This window comes from Pongo pygmaeus, chromosome 5 (assembly GCF_028885625.2).
Source record: "Pongo pygmaeus isolate AG05252 chromosome 5, NHGRI_mPonPyg2-v2.0_pri, whole genome shotgun sequence".
Classification (NCBI taxonomy): Eukaryota; Metazoa; Chordata; class Mammalia; order Primates; family Hominidae; genus Pongo; species Pongo pygmaeus.
Genome location: NC_072378.2, coordinates 133,597,702 through 133,623,026, shown reverse-complemented (window position 1 = coordinate 133,623,026; position 25,325 = coordinate 133,597,702). Strand labels below are relative to the sequence as shown.

General features: G+C 36.9%; 1 protein-coding gene across 15 annotated transcripts in view; it reads right to left on the bottom strand.

Moving 5' to 3' along the window:
- EYA4 (EYA transcriptional coactivator and phosphatase 4) overlaps positions 1-25,325 on the bottom strand; it is a 314,955-nt gene that overhangs the window by 257,104 nt on the left and 32,526 nt on the right. For 13 of the 15 annotated variants that reach the window (XM_063666612.1, XM_063666614.1, XM_054492945.2 and 10 more), the window contains exon 2: positions 24,148-24,245. In XM_063666612.1, the coding sequence (XP_063522682.1) occupies positions 24,148-24,180 (33 nt within the window). In that variant the 5' untranslated portion in view covers positions 24,181-24,245. Of the gene's footprint in view, positions 1-24,064; positions 24,246-25,325 lie in introns of all 15 variants that reach the window. The other 2 variants (XM_063666613.1, XM_063666618.1) reach the window with 1 other exon arrangement.

The window sequence follows — 25,325 nt, the reverse complement described above, 5'->3', positions numbered from 1 at the left end:
AGCACTACAGTGCTAGGAAACTTTATTTATAGCTCTATTATTAATCTCTCAGCTTCTTCAAGGCAGAGACTCTTTTACTTATCTTTATCCACAGCAGAGCTGTGGATACAAGCAAAATGGACCTTAAAGCAAACGGTGCTGCCCCTAAAAGGCATTCGGTCAATGAAGGTGTTCACATTTATCAGGATGAACTGCATGAAATTATTTCTGTAGGTTAAAGACGGTCAAATAGTGGCAGTTTCACATGGTCCGACCTCATATTTTTAGCAAATAATTTAAAAGTATATCCTCTGAGCCAGGAACTGCTGTGAGCACTTTATATAAATCCACACACTTACTTCTCACAACTATCCTTGAGGTATTTTTATTATTCTGATTTTGGAGATGTGGAAACTAAGAAAGACAGTGAAATTAAGTAAATTGTCCAAGGTCAAACAGTCAAAAGTACATCAAAAAACTGGGATTGTTTACCTCTATGCTATAATTTCTGACACTACTTTTTTAGAGAAAATAAACTCTCAGCTGAGAATACCAATACAGACTTATGATTTAAACACACACACACACACACACACACACACACACACACACATACATACACACGCACAGATTTTCTTGTTCTTTCCACTAAAAGGGCCCAAATACAATGGCACTTGTAGGAACGGGTACATCCAGAACTCTGATTTTGGTTTCTAAATGTTGCTTCCCATCAGAAAAAGCAGGATTCATCAGATCTGGAGCAGAGAAAGTATAAAGGCAGCCTGGGACATCTTATTCTGCCAAAAAGCAAAGATAGACTCAAAGACTTGGGTGAAGCACAGCAAAAGGGCACAGGAGTTGGCTTCAGGGGACTCCACCCTAAAATTCAAGACAATTTGAGTATCACAATAATTATCATAGTAAAGAAGTACAACAGATCAAATTAAAAAATCATCCATGAGACCACAAGACAAGAAAAAAGTAAAGAGATGTTGGGGAAAAACTCTTTTCTTTACAGAAAAAAATGGCAACTAATAAATGTAAAAGAAATAATAGAATTTGAAAATCACCATATTGTAGCCTCGGTGTAATAATTAATTCACGCAATAATCATTAGTGGAGGCTAAAACCACTGAGTGAATGGTTGTGAAGAACAGGATCTTCATGCAACCTGAAAATATCCACCCCACGAAGCTGCTGAACAGATACCACAGTGCTAGGTTTGGCTTCAAACTCTCCTATGTTTACAACATTGCATGTTAGCAAGAACTACTTTGAATCAGATGTTCAGAGAAACCTTTGTTAGTACAACAGATGAAAAATATTATATAAAAATGAAGTATCTTTTAATGCCTGGTGGGGATGGCAGGAAAATAAGGAATATCTCAGAGAACAAAAACGAAAAGACTTGAAAATTCTGTAGGGTGAGCAAGCACAGGCTGTGTTTGCCCTGGACTCAAACTTGGTTGTTAGTAAGGCAAAACCAGGAGTCCAACTTCAGATATTAAAAGTGGGATGGTCACATCACAGTGGATTCCTTGAAGGGCTGCACTCTCAGTGATAAACTAGAAAAGCCCCATCTTGCAAAGGGCAATGATGGGGATACAAGCCTGTTTTGACCTTGGCTCAGAGGGAGGAGGAAAAGAAGAAACACTGTTCCTGACAATTCCTAACCACAAGCCCACAATATTCAATTTGGGATCAAAATTCATGCCATCTGTGAAGCCAAACAAGTACTAAATCAAACTTTAAGCTAACCCCAGATGATAGGGTTTCCAAGTATCTGACAAAAGTGAATCTGAATTCAGACCCCAGGGATTCCCACAAATAAAGTTCAAGACAATAGGAGCTCAAAAACAGAAACACAAATGCTATCCAAAGAAATCATGTGTGTAGACACATTCATAAAAAACAAAAAGGACCTTAAAACAAAGGGTATTTGATAAAGAGCATTACATATTGAGAAAAGTTTAATTCACCAGGAAGAATTAATGCATGAACTCACCAGAAAGAATGAACGCAAGAATTAGTGCATGCATCCAGTATCATAATTTCAATTATGTATATAACAACAATAGAATTGTAAGATAAACTGATAAATCCACCATCACAGTGGGAGATTTAACACACCTGTCTTGCTAGTTGATACATTCAATGACAACAACAAAATATTTTACAGGTCAAGTGATAAAGATCAGTAAGATGGAAGCTTTGAACAAGACTATTGGTAAACCTATTTTCATGGACATAAATGGACACCTGATAGACGATAAATAAAAAAAAAAATAGATGATAAATGAAAAGGGAGAAAGGCTAAGAAATGTGCTGGGAATCGTTTGCCATATAGAGGAGAAAAAAAACCTACTCCACCTCATACAAAAACTGAACTCTTTTTTCCCCATCTTCCCTCAGGAAAAGTTTCTCAAAAACTGACAGTCATTACTGACCCTTCCTTTTCCTCAGACCCCATATCCATCATCAGCTTATTTTGTTGGCTCTACCTCTGAAATAAATCCAGAATTCTACCACTCCTCGTTACTTCCACAGGTACAGCCCCAGCTCAAGCCACCACCATCTCATGCCTGAACTACTGCAACAGCCTCCTAAGTGGTCTCCTGGATCCTTCCCCATTGTCCTACAGTCTATTCTCCATCTAAAACACAAGGCACACTATGTCAGACATTTGCCCAAAGCCTTCCAGTGACTTGACTTCTCCCTTAGAGTAAAAGCCAACGTCCTGACCGAGGTCTACAGGTTTTGACACCACACCACCTCTCGGACCTTGTGCTCTACTCTCTCCCCAACACTCACTCTGCTTCAGATACACTGGCCTCGTTTCTGTTCCATGATCATGCCACCAAGTCCCCACTTGAGGAGCACTGCATGAGCTCTTCCTTTTGCTTGTAGGCTGTTTCCTCATGTATTCCCATAAGCTCACGCTTTTACCTCCTTCAGGTCTGTGCTCAAATGTCAGTTTTACAGAAGGAGCCTTCCCTGATCACCGACCTCCATAGCAATACAGTACAAATACCTCTTACACCATCACTTTCGATCCTGTTACATTGCTTTGCTCTTTTCTCTGTAGCACTTAACACCACTAGACAAATTTGTATATTCTGTTTCCTTCACTAGAATATAAATTATTTGAAAGCAAGAACTTGGTGTCTTTTTTCACTGCAGTATTTTCAGCATCTATAACAGTTCCTGGCAATGGCAAGGGTTGAATTAATCTTTGTTTAATACATCCATCAATGAATAATAAATATGATATAGCAGAGTAAACAAAGACCCTGCGGTCTGACAGACCTGGATTTGGATCTCATGTTTGCTAATTTCTATAGGAGTTTGGGCAAAATCCTAACCTTACTAGATTTTATTGTCCTGTCTTTAAAAAGAGAATGTAAATACCCCAATTATACTTGTCATTTTTGCAAGGATAAAAATTGCAAATATACATACATATACTGTCTATGAAAAATTATGTCATATATAATCACTGTGGTTTATAATTAGCAGGTACTCAATAAACAATAGGTTTCATTTATCATTTTATTTCTGGAGACAACTTCCTACTCTATCTCCCTCCTTAACAGTCTCTGAGCAAATGCAGGCATTTATTTCAAGCCCAATCTCAATGCAAAACTTTAAAATGTTACATGAGAATGACAGTTGTCCTAGTAAGGCTAAATGAAATTCTTTGAATACAGCTTCAAATGTTGTTTTTCTAGGTCAGCTTAGAGTCCTAGCATTAATCGATGATTTCACTTATCACCACCCTAGGGGAGCACTTGTACATAAAATTAGATGAAAAATATAATTATGGAGCTGATCATTTGAAGAGTCCTTTTGAAATTCAGACATCCTTTGAAACATTAATTTTGTATAACATTAATTTTGTATAACTTATACTGGTCATGAATAAGCTTTCCATCCATAGCATATTACTCAAAATATTAACTTTGAAACCATTTAAAACATTTAAATGTATTTAGTATAACACTTACTATCTTGTGTGATATAAATGTTTATTGATATTAATTCAGAGTCTAGCAATTTAGCTATATTACACTAGAGCAAAAGAAATACAATATGTTAGATACTCAAATAAGAGAGAAAGTTAAGAAATATCTAACAAATGCAATGTTGACATCTACATTTCAATAAGAAGAAATTGGCTGGCTGTGGTGGCTTGCACCTGTAATCCCAGCACTTTGGGAGGCCAAGGCAGGTGGATTACTTGAGGTTAGGAGCTTGAGACAAGTCTGGCCAACGTGGTGAAACCCCATCTCTACTAAAAAAATAAAATAAAATAACAAAAATTAGCCAGGCATGGTGGTTCATGCCTGTAGTTCCAGGTACTCTGGGGGCTGAGGCAGGAGAATCACTTGAACTCAGGAGGAGGAGGTTGCAGTGAATCGAGGTCACACCACTGCACTCCAGCTTGGGTGACAGAGCAAGACTCCATCTCAAATAAAATTAAAAAAAGAAGAAGAAATGTATTTCGATGTTGAATGACAACACAAAGGACAAGAGACTGAGCCGGGAGTGGTGACACACACCAGCTACTCAGGAGGCTGAGGCGGGAGGACCACCTGAGCCCAGGAGTTATGATTGCATCTGTGAATAGCCATTGCACTCCAGCCTGGGCAATGAAGTAAGATCATCTCTTAAAAAAAAAACAAAAAAACAAAAAAACAGAAAGAGCAAGAGACCAAGAATATCCTTTTTCTTTATCTTTCCTCAGTGGACTAAAGTATATACATTGTGTCCTATGTAGTTATTTCAAGTACATATAAACACACTACTTAGGAGGATAAGCATGTGAGTAGCCTACCTGTGAATAGTTTTCCAGGGAAAAAGAGACCTTTCTAGTTTAGATAATGATTATCATCACTGTCACAACTCATAATATCATAATATCTAACAGTTTTTTAAAATATATATCTAGAGTAGAATGTTATATATGTATATATATATATATATATCTCATCACCCTATGTGTATATATATATATATCTCATCACCCTAGGGAGCACAGGAATTACATATATATAATATATATATATAAAAAATAATATCTATATTTATACATATAAAACATTCCTGTCTCCAAGGATGGAGTGCAGTGGCTTGATCACAACTCACCATAGCCTCCACTTCCTGGGCTCAGGTGATCCTCCAACCTCAGCCTCCCAAGTAGCTGGGTCTACAGGTGCGTGCCACCATGCCTGTCTAATTTTTGTATGTTTTTGTAGAGATGGGGTTTCACCATGTTACCCAGGCTGGTGTCGAACTCCTGGGCTCAAGCAATCCACCGGCCTCAGCCTCCCAAAATGCTGGGATTACAGGCATACGCCCAGGCCCTAATGGTTATATTTATAAAGAACTTTATGTTTTACAAGACACAGTTTAACTCTGACTCCAGTGCAGGCCAGGATGAAGGTTATAGACGAGGAAAGAGGTTCAGAGCAGTTAAGGTGCTATGACAGGTTATATGGTAATTCAATGAGTGGGATAATGTCCCTCCTAAAATACTATGTTGCCTTTCTTATTCTCATTCATAATTTTTAACTCTAGTATTCAGTCGTCAAGTGTTTCTGAGAGATTATTGATAGCAGAAAATTTACCTATTTCCCAAGTATACAAAAAAAGGAATTCATCAAATGTTTGTCTACATGTGAATTAAAATGCATTTCTATGTGTCAACTGTAATAGAAAAAAAATCATTCTGCAGGTGATGTGTCTCATAAAAAATAAAAACACTGTCATCTTTTAGTGGGTCTTTGGATGAAAAAGGCATAGTTATATGGGCATACACTGGATGGTGAGGGCATAACAAAGACAGCTAAATTTCTGCAAAATGAAGTAGGAGGAATTGAGGATGCTGAAGACAAAGAAGAGAAATTCAAAACACCTAAGGAAGAGGAGGAGATCCAAGAGGGGATCAGAGAAAGAGACCACGGGAATACAGTGCAAGCCAGAGACCCCTGGGGGAAGATGACCAGTGGCCAATGAATGACCAACAAATTTCTATCAACTGTGTTGTGTGACAGTGAGTGTCAAGTTCTTTTTTATACTTCATTATACTCAGACTGATCCTTAGTTTACTCTAATTACATCTATGAAATGACAGAGTTGGACTGTGTGATCTCTACTTGCTCTTCAAGCTTTAACATATAAACACTGTGCCAAAGGGTTGACATTCAGGAAAAGGACAAAAATATTTAAACAGACTTATTCAAATTTCTGGGGGTATAAATATGCACCTAGACATCTGAGACAAAAATATTGTTTAAAGATGCTTTAACGTTTTAAAAACATTAACACAAAAATTTTCCTTTTAGATCAACTCCTAAATTTGTTACTTTTCACAAACAAAGAGCAACCAGGGACTGAGAGTACATTTCTTCCCAATTTCCTTGATAAATGTTGATACATTCAATGTGATGGAATCTAACAGCAAAGCAACTTCCCATTTAAAATCCCAACATCAACATTCAATCCATGTTCATGTAATAAACACCCATATCCTAAGGCCTTCAATTAATTCCCTTAATGCTCAAGCTATTTGATATTAAAGGCTCAAGAATTAAAACAATGTACACATAATTCCAACAACTATGTAAGAATAAAACTAAGAAGAAAAATTACTCTAGCATTATTAAAATATTAAGCCTATTAAACCAGACACAATTGGTGTAAAATTTACTCCTTTGAAGATTAGCAAATTGATTCAACATTCTAAAATAAGTATGCATAACCTGAAATTATCATTAGTGATTCCTGATTTACTTTTGCAGAGTAATTTTGTGCAACGGAATGTGTCTGCATCATCCAAAAATTAAGCAGATACTATTACAGTAAGTTTCATATAAATGTTCAGTGGACAAGCACTCTGGAAAGGCCTCTTAACCACTGATAACAACTGACTTAACATAAACTTTTAAATACCTCTTAGGATTTTTCACAAAGATTTTCAGTCACAAATTATTGCCCTAGGATAGTATGTAAGTACTTTAATTTTGAAGGACTTTCAAAATCTAAAATATTAAGCAAACAAACGAAATAAGGAAAAAAAAATCAGTCTAGCTGGGATCCCAGCCAATGAAAACTTTATTTCATGGAAAGAAAATAAGAAGTTCCCAATCTCACAGTGAGGATGGAAACAATCACCCCAAACATGAATCAATGTGGATAATACTATGCAAATCACAGAAGAAAGGGGAAGCAGTCAGTCCTAGAGAGAGTGAGCTGAGGTGACCACTTTTTAAAGAGGCTAAAGGAAGAATCCTTGCATTGCTAGGAAGCTGGAGTTGGTAGTACCTTGGCACTATTTGCCTCTTTCATTTTTTGAAAATCCTCCTAAAACTGAAGCTGCAAAGCCTTTTTATTTTAAACTTAGGCATCTTCAGCCTTACTTTCTTTAATATTAGCTTTATTACCACTTGTAACATCTACTCCATATTTTTCATTACTGAGCACCATAACGAAACTATGGCCTATATATGTAGTTAAGCAATATACAAAATCATGTTTATATCAATTTGCCAAAGATGTTTATTTAAAAAACACTGATTATACGCAGTAGTTATCAAATACATACATCTTATAAGATTTATGAAATAAACAGAAAATTCTTTGACGAAGGAGCTATTCAGACAAGAGTTAGCTAAAATAAGAAAATAAAGCTATAAAGATATCCTTAGGAATTTGGAAATAACTGTAAAACGCTTTTAAATCTTTGTTGAATAAATATTTTAACTTCCTGAATACAACTTAAGTCTATTGTTTAATTCCGGGTCAAAATGAAGTAACCCAAATATGCACTCGGTTATATAAAAGGCCCAGGGGATGAAATTACATCTCTCTCTAACAAGGTCCTTTGAAATCCTATACTAGAGTAACTTAGCAGCCAAATTATTTTTCTTCTGTTAATGCTGATTGAGCAGTAAATAATAACTAGGAGAAAAACAAACATGCAAAATAAAGTTTTCACACCTTTGCTTGAGTTTTTTTAGATGACCCTGATCCACCAATTGTAGTAGAAACTCAAAAGCAATTATTTCATTTATCTTTATATATAGTAATAATTCACCACAGTTTTCAGGGAGGCTGGGGCTGATGTTAGTTTCCAAATATTAAGAAACTGTACACAAAAGTATGCTTTCAAATTTGTGTGAAGGTTGGAATGAATCAAAAAACCTCATTTCAAAACAAAGTGTTGTTGTTAATGTCCTCACTCTGCTTAAACCCTTTCAGTCTCCATTTTTGCATCTGTTAAAGTAACGGATTTGGACAGTGTAATCTCTAAAGGTCCTACCACCTAGCAAACGAGTCCTGGAGCCCTCTGTATCAAGCACGGCAATATGAAAAGGAGATTAAGTGGGCAAGGCATTTAATGTGAAACAAATGAGAGTGTACTCTATTTAGAATCTCCCTAAAAACCCTAGTGTAGAAAAACCATTACATACTCCAAATCTCACCTAACTCCTCCCCTTTTTTCTTCACATCAGCAGGTTGAAAAATAAATATAGTCTAGGTTGTTGTCTACCCCTCCTTTCACATCATGTCTGATACAACAGATTGTAAATTAAAGAAAATGTTAATAGGGGAAAACAAACCCATATCAATTTTTTTTTCTTCTTATGTATGAACTGAAAACATTTCAAACTTTTTTGATGAAGGCACAAGTCAGGTGGAGGACTGAAAAATAAATAAGGCATTTTTCTAACAAATTTGTCCAGCAGTTACAATTGCCAACTCTGAAGCCACACTTCCTGGGGTAAGATCCTGCTCCCCTACCCACAAGTTGGGCGATCCCTCATCTAGAAACTGGGAGATAGAGCTCACCTCATCAAATCGTCATGAGAATTAAATGAGTTAATGCATTTATATTATATATACATTCATTTATAGCACTTAGCCCATGGCACACAATGAGCACAACATAAGTGTTAGCTGTGGGCATCTGGGGCTCAGAACCTAGTTATAATCTACTGTCCACGTGTGTCAACCACAACAGTTTAGGCAAAATAATGAAAGCAAAGCAAAGTAAGTAGGGAGTGTTTGCCCGTTCATTTTTAACTCTCCTTTGTTTGTTTGTTTTCGCAGTTCTCCTTCTACCCTGCTATCCTAGCTCCTGCCAAGAGAGTTAACACAAACTTTTTAACAGATTAGCCCTTACAAAGTTATTTGTATTCTGAAGAAGTCTGAGCAGAGAAATCAATCCCTAATCCAAGAAAACATGAAATCACTGAATTTCAAGTACTTTGAGGCAAGTACTTTTAAAGTCAATGTCAGCTAACTTTAGTCTGACTCTATTGTCAAATTTGACCCAATCATATTTACGAACATAGGCTCTTCTATTTGTTGGAGATGCTAATATCCAAGGAAAACAGGCCACATAGTTTCTTCCAAAGATAATGAGAGGTATATTCATTTATCTTAGAAGTGTTTATTTTTCCCCTTTCTCTTCTTAATTGTTTCAATACAAAATAAAATAAATTTTCAATGCTAGCACTACAGCCTTAAGTCCTAGTCAATGAGAGATATTTTGCTAAAAGAAAACTGAGTATGTCTCAATAATCCAAGTATTGAGTTCTAGGAGATCACCTACTATTTTTTTTTAAGACAATGGCTACTGCAAATCTTCTTTATACTACTTAAGCCCTTAATGCTAACCCTGCTTCCATCTACTTCCTGATCTTGCCTGGACAAAGGTATTTGCCTCCTGTAAAAAGAATGCATCAAGGAAGAGCACTTTGGAAAATTCCAAGATATCCACGTTCTCTTCAATTTCCAGAGTCAGAGTGTATCACTCCTCTCCAGCTAGTTCACCTTCTTTCTGTTCTCCATTAACCTCATCATCCCTTCTGCAACAACTTGAAGTCTATTCTCCACTGAATCCTTCTCAAAATCTGTCATCAAACACAAGCAAGCCTCCCCTTGGAAGAAGGTGCTCCATTCAATTGCTGTTCTGTTTCTCTTCTTTAAACTTACAAACTTTCTCTTAATTCCTCATTATCTTCTCTAAATTGAATCTCTGGGATGCCTTTTCTTACCACAACTCTCTTGGGACTTCCTTTTGAAGGGCCACCAGTAACCTTCTGGTCAAGAAATGAAACAATCTCTTTCTCAGTGCCATTCTGCTTGACCTCTTGGAACGTTAGACAGTAATGACCAATTCCTCCTGAGAGTTAGCCTGGCCACGGCTCTGAAGACACTATTATCCTACTGGTTCTCATGTCCCTATCTTTTCTCAGTTTCTTACAGTTCATCTTCCTCCTTGCACTTCACAAACATGCTGGTCTCCTATGTTTATCTTCATCCTTCTGCCCTTCCTCAGATACCATCTCCCCTTAAAAGCGTCACCTCAAGGAAAATACTGTTGTGTTCCACACAACCAGCCCAGACTTCTCCCCCACGGCCCAGCAGGCCTTCTTCAATTGCTAGTTTTACATGTTCTCAAAAGTCCTCAATTCAAACGCATCTTTCTCTTTCCTTAAGTCATTGATACCTGCTCCTAAACTCTATTAATGACATCTTCTAGGCTTGAAACTCCAGGATAATCTTTTTCCTCCTCCAAGTCCACCCCTTGCCCTTCTTCCTACTAACTCTATTTGGTTTAGTTACCAAGTTCAGCAAAGCTTTATTTTCAAGTTCCTTTTATTGATTCTTTCCTCGGTGTCTTTCTTTCCACCATCATGTCATAAGTTTAGGCCAGGGGTTGTCAAAGTATGGCCCACCACCTGCCACATGCTTTTGTAAATAAAATTTTGTTGGAACACAACCATACCCATTCATTTACTTAATGTCTACAGCTGTTTTCACATTTCAAAAAAATTGCCAATCCCTGACTTAAGCCTTTTTTTTATTGAAATGGAGTCTCACTCTGTCGCCCAGGCTGGAGTGCAGTGCAGTGGCACGATCTTGGCTCACTGCCACCTCCGCCTCCTGGGTTCCAGCGATTCTTCTACCTCAGCCTCCCGAGTAGCTGGGATTACAGGTGTGTGCCACCACATCCGGCTAATTTTCGTATTTTTAGTAGAGATGGGGTTTCACCATGTTGGCCAGGCTGGTCACCTGACCTCAGGTGATCCGCCCACCTCAGCCTCCCAAAGTGCTAGGATTACAGGCATGAGCCACCGTGCCCAGCCACTTGGCTTAAGCCTTTCTGAGTTCATGCGCAAACTCCTCCAAGATCCCCTAAGCCATCTCTCGTACTCTCAATTTCCCACCTTCAGTAATCTCCCTACCATCTGGTTAATTTTCCTAAAACATCATTTTAAATATATTAATCTCTTGCTGAAAAATTATATGTAATTTTCCATTATGTCCAGGTTAGAAAGTCCAGAAATACAGGACTGTATCTTATACATCTCTGTCTTTTGTGCAGTAATGAGCATCATGGTGGCCACCCAAGAACACGAAAACATCTCAGCTTGGCTTCAAAGTCCTTTTCAGTCTAGTCTCAGTGCTTCTCAGCCAGATTTCCCACTGCCTCACATCCTCATGCCCACAGAGCTTCTGATTCAGTAATTCTAACCTAGCCACAGTCCTAGGCAGGCCTTATCACCTTATATTTGGTACCTCTGAGCTTTTATGCCTGATATTCCCCAGGCCAGGATAAGTTCTCTTCTGTCCATACAAATTCATTCTGCCTTTCAAGACCCAGTGAAGGTGTAACCTAATCTATCTATAATTCCTTTCTTGTCTTTTATTGAACACATTTTCCATGCTGATAGCATAGTACTGTTACCTTTGCAATATTATTTTGCTTTCTTGCTTAAATTCTGTATTATGTTTTTGGCTTTTCATTGCAGTTCCCTCAGTAATATATCCTAGCATAGTATATATTATATTAAATGTTCAGGTAAACTTTCTCAAATGTTTTGCAGGCAGTAAGTATATAAATAAAAAACTCATTGGAAACAGATGTAATGTAGATCTGTGGTCCCCCCGACACACACAGAGAAAACATTTGGCAATGTCTCAAGACATTTTTTATTGTCACAACAAAGGAAGGGGGGTGCTACTGACATCTAGTGGGTAGATACCAGAGATGCTGCTAAATAACACAATGTACAGGACAGCACCCCTCCCCAACACTACAATTTTGTGGCCCAAAATGTCAACAATGCTGAGATTAAAAAACTCTAATTAGATTAATTCTTTCCTAACCTGAAGTGCCTAGAAACATCACATCTACAAACAAAGCAATGAAAAAATGAAAACTATTTGTTGACTGAATTTTCTTCTAAATATTTCATGATTTTGGTTACTTTGATGGAAATCTCAAATAAGTGAATCAACTGTCTCAATACCTATTCATAGCTTATGGTGCTCTTTCTGCTATGATAGAGGTGAATCCAGTAATCAGTGACCCGGATATGTGTTTTTGGAAATTTGGAAAAAAGCACCTCGAAGGAAAATTCACTGAATGTGGCCACATACAGTCTATGACATAACTCATTGCTTATGGGTATTACGATCAAGCAGCTATCTATGTAAACTAGCATCTCCTTGCTCTCTAAACTGGGGTGCCCAGGGCTTAGTCCTTTTAATTTGTCCCTAGCTAGACTTATTCTTTTGGAGATTTCAACAAATATAATGTTTTGAAATACCATTGATATCTTGAAGCCTCCCAAATTTATATTTCAAGTTCAACTCATTTCCCTGAGCTCCCAATGGTTACATCTGACGCATATGCCTAAGAGAAAGTAAAATTTCACATGCGTTTATTAGCTTAGTTGGTTAACACTCCCCTCAGAATGTGCCCCCCATGCAGTGCACCAGCAATCCAGTGTTCTTCGTAACTGGGGATCCCCATTGTTTCCCTGAGGCCTCCTCCTCCTTCGTCACCCTAGGAGAACACAGAGACCAAAGAATCATTCCAGGGCTTCTCACTGCCTCATTCTCAAAATGATCCACATTATCACTTCTCCTTACATTTCATGGGCCAGCACTAGTTATATGGCCCTGCTGAACTGTAAGGAAACTGAGATGCACCAGAAAAGAAGGGTAAGAGGGTTGATGAAAACACAGCAATGCCTCTGCCATCGTGTCTAAAACTGACCTCCTGATCTGCACCCCCAACCTGTTCTTCCCCAGTCATCCTATCTCAGTCAATGCCAGCTCCATCCTTCCCATTTCTCTGCACAAAGACCTTGAAGTTATCTCTGACACCTTTCTTTCTATCATAATCCATATCCAATACATCAGCAAGTCATCTTAGATCAACCCCAATGCAACCACTTACTACCTCCAATGCTACTTTGTCGATTTTTCATCTGGATACTTACAATAGCCAGTCTCTGCTCTTGTCATCATAGTCTATTTTCAAAATAAAAGCCAGAGTGGTTATTTAAAAACTTTAGTCACATCACACAATACTCAAGCTCAAAACCCTCCAATTGCTTTATATGTCACTAAGAGAAAAAGTTTAAGCTTTACAATGGTCTGGAAACCTCTACACAATATGTATTCCTCCACCCTCACATGCCCATGCTGATTACCTTTGTAGCCTTATTTCTGCCTTGTTCTGCTCATCACTACCACAAACACTGACATCCTTTCTATTCCTTGAACCTACCCTGCATGCTACCACCCCATGGTTGCTGTTCCCTCTAATTAAAACCCACTTTCCCCAGATATCCACATGGCTCACTTCCTTGCCTCTCTTGAGTCTTTGCACAACATCTTCTCAGTGAGGCCTCCCTAACTACTCTCCAAAAACCGCAGCTTGGGAGGCCGAGGCAGGCAGATCACGAGGGCAGGAGATGGAGACCATCTTGGCTAACACAGTGAAACCCTGTCTCTACTAAAAATACAAAAAATTAGCCGGGTGTGGTGGTGGGCACCTGTAGTCCCAGCTACTCGGGAGGCTGAGGCAGGAGAACGGCGTGAACCCGGGAGGCGGAGCTTGCAGTGAGCCGAGATCATGCCACTGCACTCCAGCTTGGGGGACAGAGTGAGACTCCATCTCAAAAAACAAACAAACGAAAAAACAAAACAGAAAACCACAGCTGTCCCTTCACCTACCTACGCTGCCCGCAACACTTCCTATCCTCCTCCCTGCTTTATTTGGTTTTTCTCCTTGCACTTATTACTATCTGACATACTATATTTGTTTACTGTTTGTCTCCCCCTCCCACAATAAGTTCCACAAGAACAGTAATATGCGTCCATTTTGTCCACCAAGTATTTCCAACAATGAAAACCATGCTTCAAATATAGCAGTGCTCCACAAATATTCACTGAATGAATTAGTACTAACTATCCAAGTCTCGTTTTGAAAGAACTGAGAATAGAACTTACACAGTATCATATAATCTTATGCTAAATGAAAATTTAGGGGGAGAATAGGAATTATTATATTCATCTTTTAATCCCTAGTTTAGCAAAGTTTCTAGAGGATAGCAAGAAGTCTTGAAATGCTTACTTAATTGAATTTGCTGAACTACCATTCAATTTCCATACATTCTGCTATCTTATGACTGCCTGTTAAAATATTTACAATAGGGTCAGGTGCGGTGGCTCATGCCTGTAATCCTAGCACTATGGGAGGTCAAGGCAGGTGGATCACATGAGGCCAGGAGTTCAAAACCAGCCTAGCCAATGTTGCAAAACCCCGTCTCCACTAAAAATACAAAAATTATCCTGTTGTGGTGGTGTGCACCTGTAGTCCCAGTTACTCTACTCGGGAGGCTGAGAAAGGAGAATCACTTAACTCAGGAGGCGGAGGTTGCAGTGAGCCAAGATATGTGATTAACGAAGATTGTACAATTAATCTGTAATCACGGTGGAATAATTTAAATTTCTCACTCAAACCCATGATATTTAAAGTTATTTGATCTTCATATAAATAATCTAAGATCAAGTTGAGTTTTAATACATACTTTATGACACCAAGTTGACTGAAGGGTCTGAAAATCATGTAAGTTGATGGAAGCAGGTGAGTTCATGTGTTTAACATGAAATCATGTCTTTAGCAGCAGCATGGATGGAACTGAAGGCCATTATCTTAAGTGAAACAACTCAGATACAGAAAGTCCAATATCACATGTTCTCACTTATAAATGGGACCTAAATAATATGTACACATGGAAACAGAGAGGAATAATAGTCACTGGAGACCCTTGGAGACCACTGGAGAAGGGTGGGCAGGTGGGAGGGAGTGAGGGATGAGAAATTACTTAATGGTTACAATATACACTATTCAAATGATGGTTACACTGAAAGCCCAGACTTCATCACCATGCAATATATCCATGTAACAAAACCACACTTGTACCCCTTAAACTTACATATTTAAAAAAACAGTATGGATTCTGGAATAAAGACTATGTGAGTTCATATTCCATCAGCATAGCTTCCAAGCTGGCACAACCCTGAATAAGATACCTAAACTCTGCTTCAGTGTACTCTTCTTCAGACTAAGGTTATGACAGAGCCTCCACAAAGGGCCGTTATGAGATTTAGTGAGATGAGTTGCATAAAGCACTTGGCATGGTAAATGAACATTAACTTTTTTCAGCAGTGAATTTTTCCATTTGTTATATACCTTATAGCAGACATTGCATTATATTTATTAATGTTTTCTATTTATCAAGAGTATTAAACCATGAAAGAAATAGATTATATTTCTATCATAAAAATTATTTTCATTTTATTTTTTATATTATTATTATTGAGACAGAATCTTGCTCTGTCGCTTAGTGTGGAGCACAGTGGCACAATCTCGGCTCACTGCAACCTCCGCTTCCCGGTTTCAAGCAATTCTCATGCCTCAGCCTTCTAAGTAGCTGGGACTACAGGCATGAATCACCATGCCCAGATAATTTTTGTATTTTTAGTAGATATAGGGTTTCACCATGTTGGCCAGGCTGGTCTCGAACTCCTGACCTCAGGTGATCCACCCGCCTCAGCCTCCCAAGGTGCCGGGATTACAGGAGTGAGCCACTGCGCCCAGCCTAAATTATTTTCATTTTAATTTATAAGGTAGAATTATTAGATAACAATATGTAAATTGTAAGTTGAGATACAAGACTTATGATACAAGATATCATAGCTCTTATCTATATCTATACTATCCAAACCAACTGCCCAGGGATCTTGACAACTCACTAGACCAGAATTAGCAGTTATGAGGCTTGGTGCTACCCTTCTTCCTTACCAAGTCCATGGCAAATCACACCAAATTGATAACATTACTTTTCCAATGAGCTCGGATGTAGCCACAGGTTCCTTCTTAACACAAACAGCTGTTACCAGCTGATCACAGTTGACAGAAGAAAACGTAATATTTCGTCTCCAGATCTTGGCAAATGACATAGAATCACACTCCATATTCTGTATAATATGAGGCTCTCCATATATACATATATATATACACACACACATATATGTGTCATATATAGTCTAAGATTTGAGAAAAAATTTTAACAAATCAAATTATAATTTTAGAAGGCCATAGAAGATAATAATTAATGAAATCTTGTGCTGAATCTTCATAAACTCACACAAAAATATAAAAATTCAGAGTTTAAAAAATATTTAAAAGTGGGAAAAGGATACGAACAGACACTTCTCAAAAGAGGACGTACAAGCGGCCAACAAACATGAACAAACGCTTAACATCACTAATGATCAGAGAAGTGCAAATCAGAACCACAATGAAATACCATCTCACACCAGTCAGAATGGCTATTATTAACAAGTCAAAACATAACAGATGTTGGCAAGGCTGCAGAAAAAAAGGAAACACTTATATACTGCTGGTGGGAATGTAAATTAGTTCAGCCACTATGGAAGCAGGTTGGAGATTTCTCAAAGAACTTTAAACAGAACTACCATTTGACCCAGCAATCCTGCTACTGGTTATAGACCCAAAGGAAAAGAAACCATTCTATCAAAAAGACATTATTCACAATAGCAAAGACACGGAACCAACTTAGGTGCCCACAACAATGGAATGGATAAAGAAAATGTGGTTTATATACACCATGGGATACTATACAGCCATAAAAAAAATGAAATCATCTCCTTTGCAGCCACATGGTTGCAGCTGGAGGCCATTATCCTAAGTGAAACAACACAGGAACAAAAAACCAAATACCACATGTTCTCACTTAGATGTGAGAGCTGAGCAGTGAGGAAACACGGACATAGAGACAGAAACAACAGACAGTGGGAACTACCGGAAGTGGCAGGGAGGAAGAGGAACAAAGGATGAACAACTACCGGTTGGGTATTATTCTCACTACCTAGGTGCTGGCATAAATCATACCCCAAACCTCAGTGTCACACAATATACCCATGACAAAAACCTGCACACGTACCCCTGAAATCTAAAATAAAAGTTGAAATTTAAAAAAAAATCTTCCTCAATAAAATTTAATTCAAAACGAACTAAAGACCTAAATGTAAGAGCTAAAACTACAGAAAACTATAAAATTCATATAAGAAATCATAGGAGTAAATATTTGTGAAGGTCATTATCTTAACTGAAGCAACTCAGAAATAGAAAGTCCAATATCACATGTTCTGGCTTACAGATGAGAAATCATAGAGAAATGAAATCATAGGAGTAAATCTTTGTGACCCGGGGTTAGGCAAAGATTTCTTATACACAACACTAAAAGCGCAAGTGACAAAAGAAAAAAATAGATAAACTGGACTCAAATTTAAAACTTCTGTGCATCAAAGGACACCATCAAGAGTGAAAAGACAACCCACAAAATGGGAGATATCCTTTGAAATGTGTAGATCTGGTGAAGGACTTTTATCTAGAATACAGAAATGACTCTTAAAACATAATTGTAAATAAAGAAGTAACCTCATAAAACAGGGGCAAATTTATATTCTTTCTATTTAAAGAGTATAAATAGAAGTGTCTCCATACAATGGAACATTATTTGGCCATACAAAGGAATAAAGTACTGATTCATGCTACAACATAGATGAACCTTGCAAACATTATGTCACGTATAAAAAGCAAGCCACAAAAGTTCTCATACTGTATGACTCAATTCATATGAAAGGTCCAGAATAGGCAAATCCATAGAGATAGGAAGTGGATTGGTGCTTGTCTAGGGCTGAGGGGTGCTCGTCGGGTGAATGGGGAGTGTGCTAATGGGCATGGGATCTCTTTCTCAACTGATTAAAAATCCTCTAAAAGTGACTGTGGTAATAATTGTACAACTCTATGAATACCCTAGAAATCACTGAATTGTACACTTTAAGTGGGTGAGCTATATTGCATGAAAATGACATCTCAATAAAACTACTATTGGCCGGGCGTGGTGGCTCACACCTGTAATCCCAGCACTTTGGGAGGCCGAGGAGGCAGATCATGAGGTCAGGAGATTGAGACCATCCTGGCTAAAAGGGTGAAACCCCATCTCTACTAAAAATACAAAAAATTATCTGGGCGCCGTGGCACGTGCCTGTAGTCCCAGCTACTCAGGAGGCTGAGGCAGGAGAATCGCTTGAACCCAGGAGGCGGAGGTTGCAGTGAGCCAAGATTGTACCACCGTACTCAACAGAGCGAGACTCCATCTCAAAAAAAGAAAAAGAAAAAAGAAAAACCATTATTTTAAAAATGCTTAAAAAGGAAGAGTAAGCCTTAATGACTATGAAATATTAAAATATACTGAATGCATCTACTTTGTAACTTCAGTTTAGGTACTCTATTACATAACTGCAAAGTCAAGCTGTAATTGGCAATTTGGAGTTAACAGTAATTCTGAAACTGATTGAGCTTTGAAGAGAATTCCACAGAACTCTGAAGTATGTTATTCAGTTGGATAGTATAAAAATTACATGTTGTAAACAAGACTCTTTTAACTAGTTTAAAGGTCAAGTTCTTCGATACAGAATTGGATCCTGAAAAAGAATAATCCAACATTGTTTAGATCTAAATAAAATATATTTAAGATATTCAGTACAAGTATGCCTGCTTGTCGAATGGGTTTAGAGTACCCAAGAATAAAGCAATAGAATAATAGGATTTTAGGATTTTGATAATGTCACATTATAAAAATACAAAAATGATTTAAACAAAAATTAATCAAAATAATTATATTCTAGCATACTGGTTAAACACTGTCAGAAATTGGTGGTTCTGAAGTTCTATGTCTAGATGATAAGTTTAATGGCAAATTCAACTCTATACAATAGTTAAAAATCTGACACAGAGAGGAGCACACATTTTAAAGATGGGCTAGTGGCTATAATCGAAGATAATACTGTAGGATCTCTAGGAACAAAGATCTGAGGACTAATCAAAGTCATGAGTACTCTAAGGAAAAACAAGAGAGAGATAAAAATAAATTAATTTACTAAACTAGCTCTAGAATTTTAATAGACATTATTAAATTAGCATGGTTGGTGCAGGCAAATAAATACAATTCATATCTACAAATGTATGTAGAAACAAATTTCCAAAAGTATTACTGAAACATGTCTATGAATATGTTTCATAAAAATGAATAGAATAGCTTTGAAATATGAAATGTATTATATTTACAAATGGACATAGAAATGAATTTCCAGAAGTATTAAAGAATCATTACACTATGTAACATAATCCAATGAATGTGAGTTAATTTAGATGTCACTAATAAAATCATGCCACCAACAATATAAGTGAATTGATTTAGTAACAATGTGGAAATACATACAAATGTTCAGGCCCTTAATGCATAACATTTAGGGAAAGCAATCCTACCGTAACTTATTCATTTTACTTAGTTTTACTTAATATTCACGAATGTTTTACTTTATAACATACAATACTTAACATTAATAAAATATATTTCTTTTCAAACCTGCTGGCTTGATCATTAATTTAGGCCAGACTCCATCTCATGTTGATATGAATGTTTTGGATGAGAAAAAATCTGAAGTAATATACGGGACCACCAAAATAGGATTATAAAATACCTTGATCTATAAAGATATTATAGAAGCTATAAAAATAATAAATATTGCTCATTCTCCGCTTGAATACAAAAATACAATGTATTTCACAGTATGAAGGGAGCTATTGCTAGGTATAACCTACATTCATAGCCATTTCTATTATCAAGAACATTTCATTAAAAACTGTAATAAGCTGTAACTGGCTATAACTTAAACCAATTCTAAAGAATTATGAAGCTCTAAAATAGAACTGCAGATAAATTTATGAAAGTTAAATATTCTTTTTAGTTGCTTATCTCTTAAAATTCTCTACATCCTCTAAGCCAGAATGTCAAATAGGAGCCAGATATACTAGAGGAAAAATGAAGGACTGAACTTTATTTTGGTCATATGCAGTTAAATTCATGTTCGACCTTCTATGCAATTTTTTAAGTGAGTCGAATATAAATTCATGAGTCAGTAATCTACTCTGAGAATAACATTTTGGCTTTCTAAAATTTGTCAGGCTACTCATTAACATACCTCACTAAAAGTATATAAAAGCTATTGAAGAAAACATTTACTGAACACTGGCAAGAATCATGCTAAGAAGTAAGAGTACAAGATGAACGAGATTCACCATTACTCTTAAGTAGTTTATAATCTAGTGGTGAGATAGGCAAGTAAACAGATAGGGTTTCAGTCCTGTCAGGTAAGTGCTGGGCTAGGGGTAAATGCCAAAGGGTTATGGCAGCACACTGCAGACGACCCTGACCAGTAGGGCTGATTGAGTGAGAAGAAAGGAGGTAGTCTGAGAGGGCTGCTCAGAGGGATGGAAACCTAAACTGAGTCTTCAAGAATTACAGGTTATCCTGGTGGGAAAGAGACCCCTCTGGGAAGACGTTAAAGCACTTGCAAATGCATAGAGACCTGAGAGAACCTGGGAGATTCAGAAACTGACAGAAACCAGAAAAAAAAAAAACTGAAGAAATACATAAGCATTAAGCTCTGTATGCTTGATGACACACTTGAGCCTCTCCTTTGAAGGCAAGAAAGGGCTTGTGAAGGATAAAAAGGAGGGAAGTGATGTGATCAGGGTTGTATTTTAGGAAGACAACTCTAGAAGCAACTTAAAGTAAAACAAAGTCAAGAGATAAAATAAAGATCTCAACTAAACTAAGGGAGGTCGAGCAAAAAGAATAGCTTTGAATGACATTAAACATTAAGAGTGGACAAAGCTTTGAGATGGGGGATGAAGAAAAGGAGGATTACTACCTCTTTTCTGCCATAACCCATTCAGTAGCTGATGATGCCATTCACTGAGATGAGTAATACTGGCATAGAGGACAAAGGAAGAAAAGCTGGGAGAGGGGAGGAGAGCTGGTGAATTTATTTTTCATTTGCTGAGTGTGTGGACCTGTGAATTTCCAGGAAGGGATGTCTGGTCAGTAGCTGGATATGCTAGAATGAATGAATACTCATTAAAGAGCATCTGAAAATCTCAGGTATTTGTGATAGCAGCTAACATTTATTGAATGTTTACTCTAAGTGAGGCATATGCAAGCACTTCATAAGACATCTTTTTATTATCCTTCCACTCCATAGAGGAGGAAGAGTTTAAGTAATTTCCCAAAGGTTTTAAAGCATTCAAGTGACAGGGAAGTCTGATTTATAGCTCACCCCCTTAACTACCATATTATGTTGTATCATGCAAAATCCATTAAAAGTTTTGGGGCCAGAGAGAAGTTGGTTTAATTCTGATCTCTGCTACTCAACAGCTGTTTGAACTTGACACTCCCTAGGTCATAGTTTCATCTATAAAATGGTGGCCTTAAAAATTGCAATGAAGGAATACATGGTAAGAATTGGAGCGAGTATATGGAAAATGCTAGATGCAGGGCGCATATGCCACAAATGACTCCTATTGCTATGTCTACACCCAAAGAATCCCCCTTGAACTAAAACAGCAATGATATGAGTAAATTCACTTTCATCTAACTATGAACTTTATTTTAATTCCACCCCTACTTGTTCTATATCTTAATAAATGCTATCATTTTTCAAAATACTTTGAGACATTAATATACTCCACAAAGTTTAGGGTCATATAAAGACTTCATTCAAAGAGAAATCATTTCCATGTAAAGGGGCTGATTCTTTTTCTTTTCTTTTTTTTTGACATTTCTATAAATGCCACAATATGCATAACCCAAAAGCAATGAGGCATGTTGATGTTATGGAGAGAGCTTTGGACTTGGAGTCAGAAGAACTGTGTGAAGTCCTAACTCTGCCTCTTACCAGCTATGCCAACATGGGCAAGTCATTTAACAGTTCTAAGCATCTCTTTGCACATTTATGAGATGAATACATTGGTCTACATGTTTTAAATTTAAATTCAGTAAATGGGTTCAAGCTGAGAGGGTAGGCAGGTCTCCCTAGATTTCTTGTTCTCAAACCTGACTGCTCACTAGCATCACTGGAAACTTTTAAAAACATACTTTAAAAAGAAATATTGAGCTCCATGACCTTAAAATATCACTAGAAGGACACCATATCTGATTTACAAGTTCTGTGCTTTGTTTTGTGAATGGTGATATGACGCATCTTTAGTAACACATCACTTTAGTGTTAAACATAAAAATATATTCTCAACTGCATTGAAAACAAAATTCTTTCTTGAGTATATACACACTCTATAGTAATTAACAGAATCAACCATCCTGGTTTTCCCCAAACTTTGCCTGCTTTAGCACTGGAAGTTCTATGTCCCTAGAAAATCCTCAGTCTCTGGAAACAAAAACCGTTGGTCACTCTAACATATACACACACTTACATACACACATTTGCATATACACACACACTTGTATGTGACCCTCGGTGTATTAGAACAAAGTTCAGATCAACAGCACTCATTTAATGAAGCATCACCACTAAGATGTTGTCAACATTTACTACTAACTATTCAAGTCCACCATAGTCACAAAGACAGACTTCTGATTCCAACAGTCATGATGACTAACCTCCATTTTGCTAGAGTCCATGCTATGAATATTTACAGTCAATAACCAGCATTTTTAAGTTTTAAAGCCCTTGCCTTCCCATAGCCATTTCTGTTTACCTTACTAAAGAAGTCACACAATTCCAGAGGAATATATCTCTACCATTTGACAGATTTCATAGTTTTTTCACTTTATAATTTTTTGTTACATTTTTCCTATGATGCCATGTGAAATAAATCATAATATAATATATATTGAAATTAGACTAAGGTCATGTCTATCCAAATTAAAGGCATGGCTATCATTTCTTTTAAATAAAATATCCACTAGAAAGCAAATCAAATTAACTTCAAATGGCACCAGAACATACATCCCTCTTAAAATTAAACTCATCACATATACCTTTTCTAGAACCACATTATTATATATAAGTATCTTTTCCTCAGTTGCCTGATGGAGAAACATTTGACTGTAAGATCAAGTCATGATCACATAAGCTAATAAAGAACAGCATCAGAAAAAAAAAAAAAAAAGGAACAGCATCAAACTGCATAAAACACTCTCAGTAAGCACACATCTTGCTACTTGTAACGTCATGAGTTGTCTGTATGCAAAACAGCTCAAACGACAGCTTCCAGTAGTGTGAAGGCGTGGGGGTGTGAGGGAAGCCCTCCCACTGCCTCTAGTTCCACACGCTAAAGAACTACTGTCACAGAGACACCACTAACAAGCTAGGAGGAAAGGTTGCAAAGAGCCTTTCCCTTTGGGAAATCAGAATCTTAAAAGGATTGCCATCAAGCTGGTGCATTCTTGGTCCTGCAATGAATCTAATAAAATACTAAAAGCCCTTGAGAACTATGGTTTCTTTCCTCCTTAAAATGACTAACAAGCATGCTAATAATATACTTTCTCCTTTTATACTTCTGATATTCAACAATGTCCAGCATATCTGAAACAAAATAATAAAGGAAGTATATAAAATTGTTTAGACTGTTTAAAACATGCATCATGATTTCAATGCCTTAGTCTTTCCACCACTAGTTTTCCACGTAGAAAATTAAGGCAGACATCAAAATGTGACATCATCATTAAGCAGAAACAGCATAAATCTCCAAAGGTCTGTTTCACAGTCTTTGAAAGAAAATTCAAAAATCATTTAAAAATATATTTAATGAAAAACTTACTTCTTACAATATATCCCTTTTACATATGATTTTCAGTAGTGTTATCGCAACTTTTTTCAGCAAAACTGAGAATGAAGACTTACTGATTGTTCATTTAAATCCTGGGAGTCTTCCATGTGGTTTTCTCACTTCTCCCGCCACTCCCAAGTAGAAGCAGCTTCCTTCAAGTAAAAATGACTATCTAAAACAAGAAGATGGAAACAAAGGGGAAAAAGGTTATCTTTATATTCATTTGTAAAGTTACAAAGACATATCAAGACATAGCATGGTAATTAGTAACTTGTAGGAGCATTCTTTCAAGAAGAAAATCCACTAATATTGTCTCCATATCTGATGCAATTAACGATCTTGAAAATAGTGTCATGGTAAAAAGTGGGGTATGTGAACAGCTAGTCAGGAATCCTACAGATCAACAAAAATATCCATAGTCTGCAATAAACACAGTCTGCAATAAACAGTTAATACACTATCTGCTGAGGGAGGTATGTCATCAAGCAATTGATAGATTAACAATCAAGAGTTTGAATTAACCATTTACTTTCAAAAGTACATAAAATAATTTGAAAAAGTTAGTGTGCATTTTAATATGACAACTTTCTCTTACAGGAAAATTTGTCTGAATTATCAGATGATTATTCTTCTGAAAAATAATTACTCTTCACTTTTTAAAAATATAAAATACATGACCAACCTTAAAAAGACAATGTGTTAAAGAATGTATTACAAATAAACATGGGAAAGATAATTTGTAATACACTATGGTGAGATAACTGGTTAACTATTCAAAAAATATCTTTACTCCATACAATACCTTAAAATATTTTCAAATGAATTAAAGTGGAAAAACTCTAAGAAAAATAGGCATATATTTTTAAATCCCTAGATAGAGGATTTTATCATAGTAGCAATAGAAGACACACCAAAAACCCAAGTAACCCTGAATCCTCTCTCTTGCTCTCTCTTTTAAAACACATACACGCACACACACGCACACACACACACGCGCACACACACACACACACGCACACACAATAATGAAAATTAAAAGGCACAGAAAAATCTAGACATACCTGTGCAAATATCAAACACAATGGGCTGATGTTCTTAACATATAAAGAGCTCTTACAATTCAAACAGAAAGGCACACACCCTATAGAAATATGTTCAATCATCATAAAACCGTGTTCAAATTCACAAGAAAATGAAATGTAATTTAAAATTGCAATGATACATTTCTGGTGTTCACATTCTAATTCTAAAA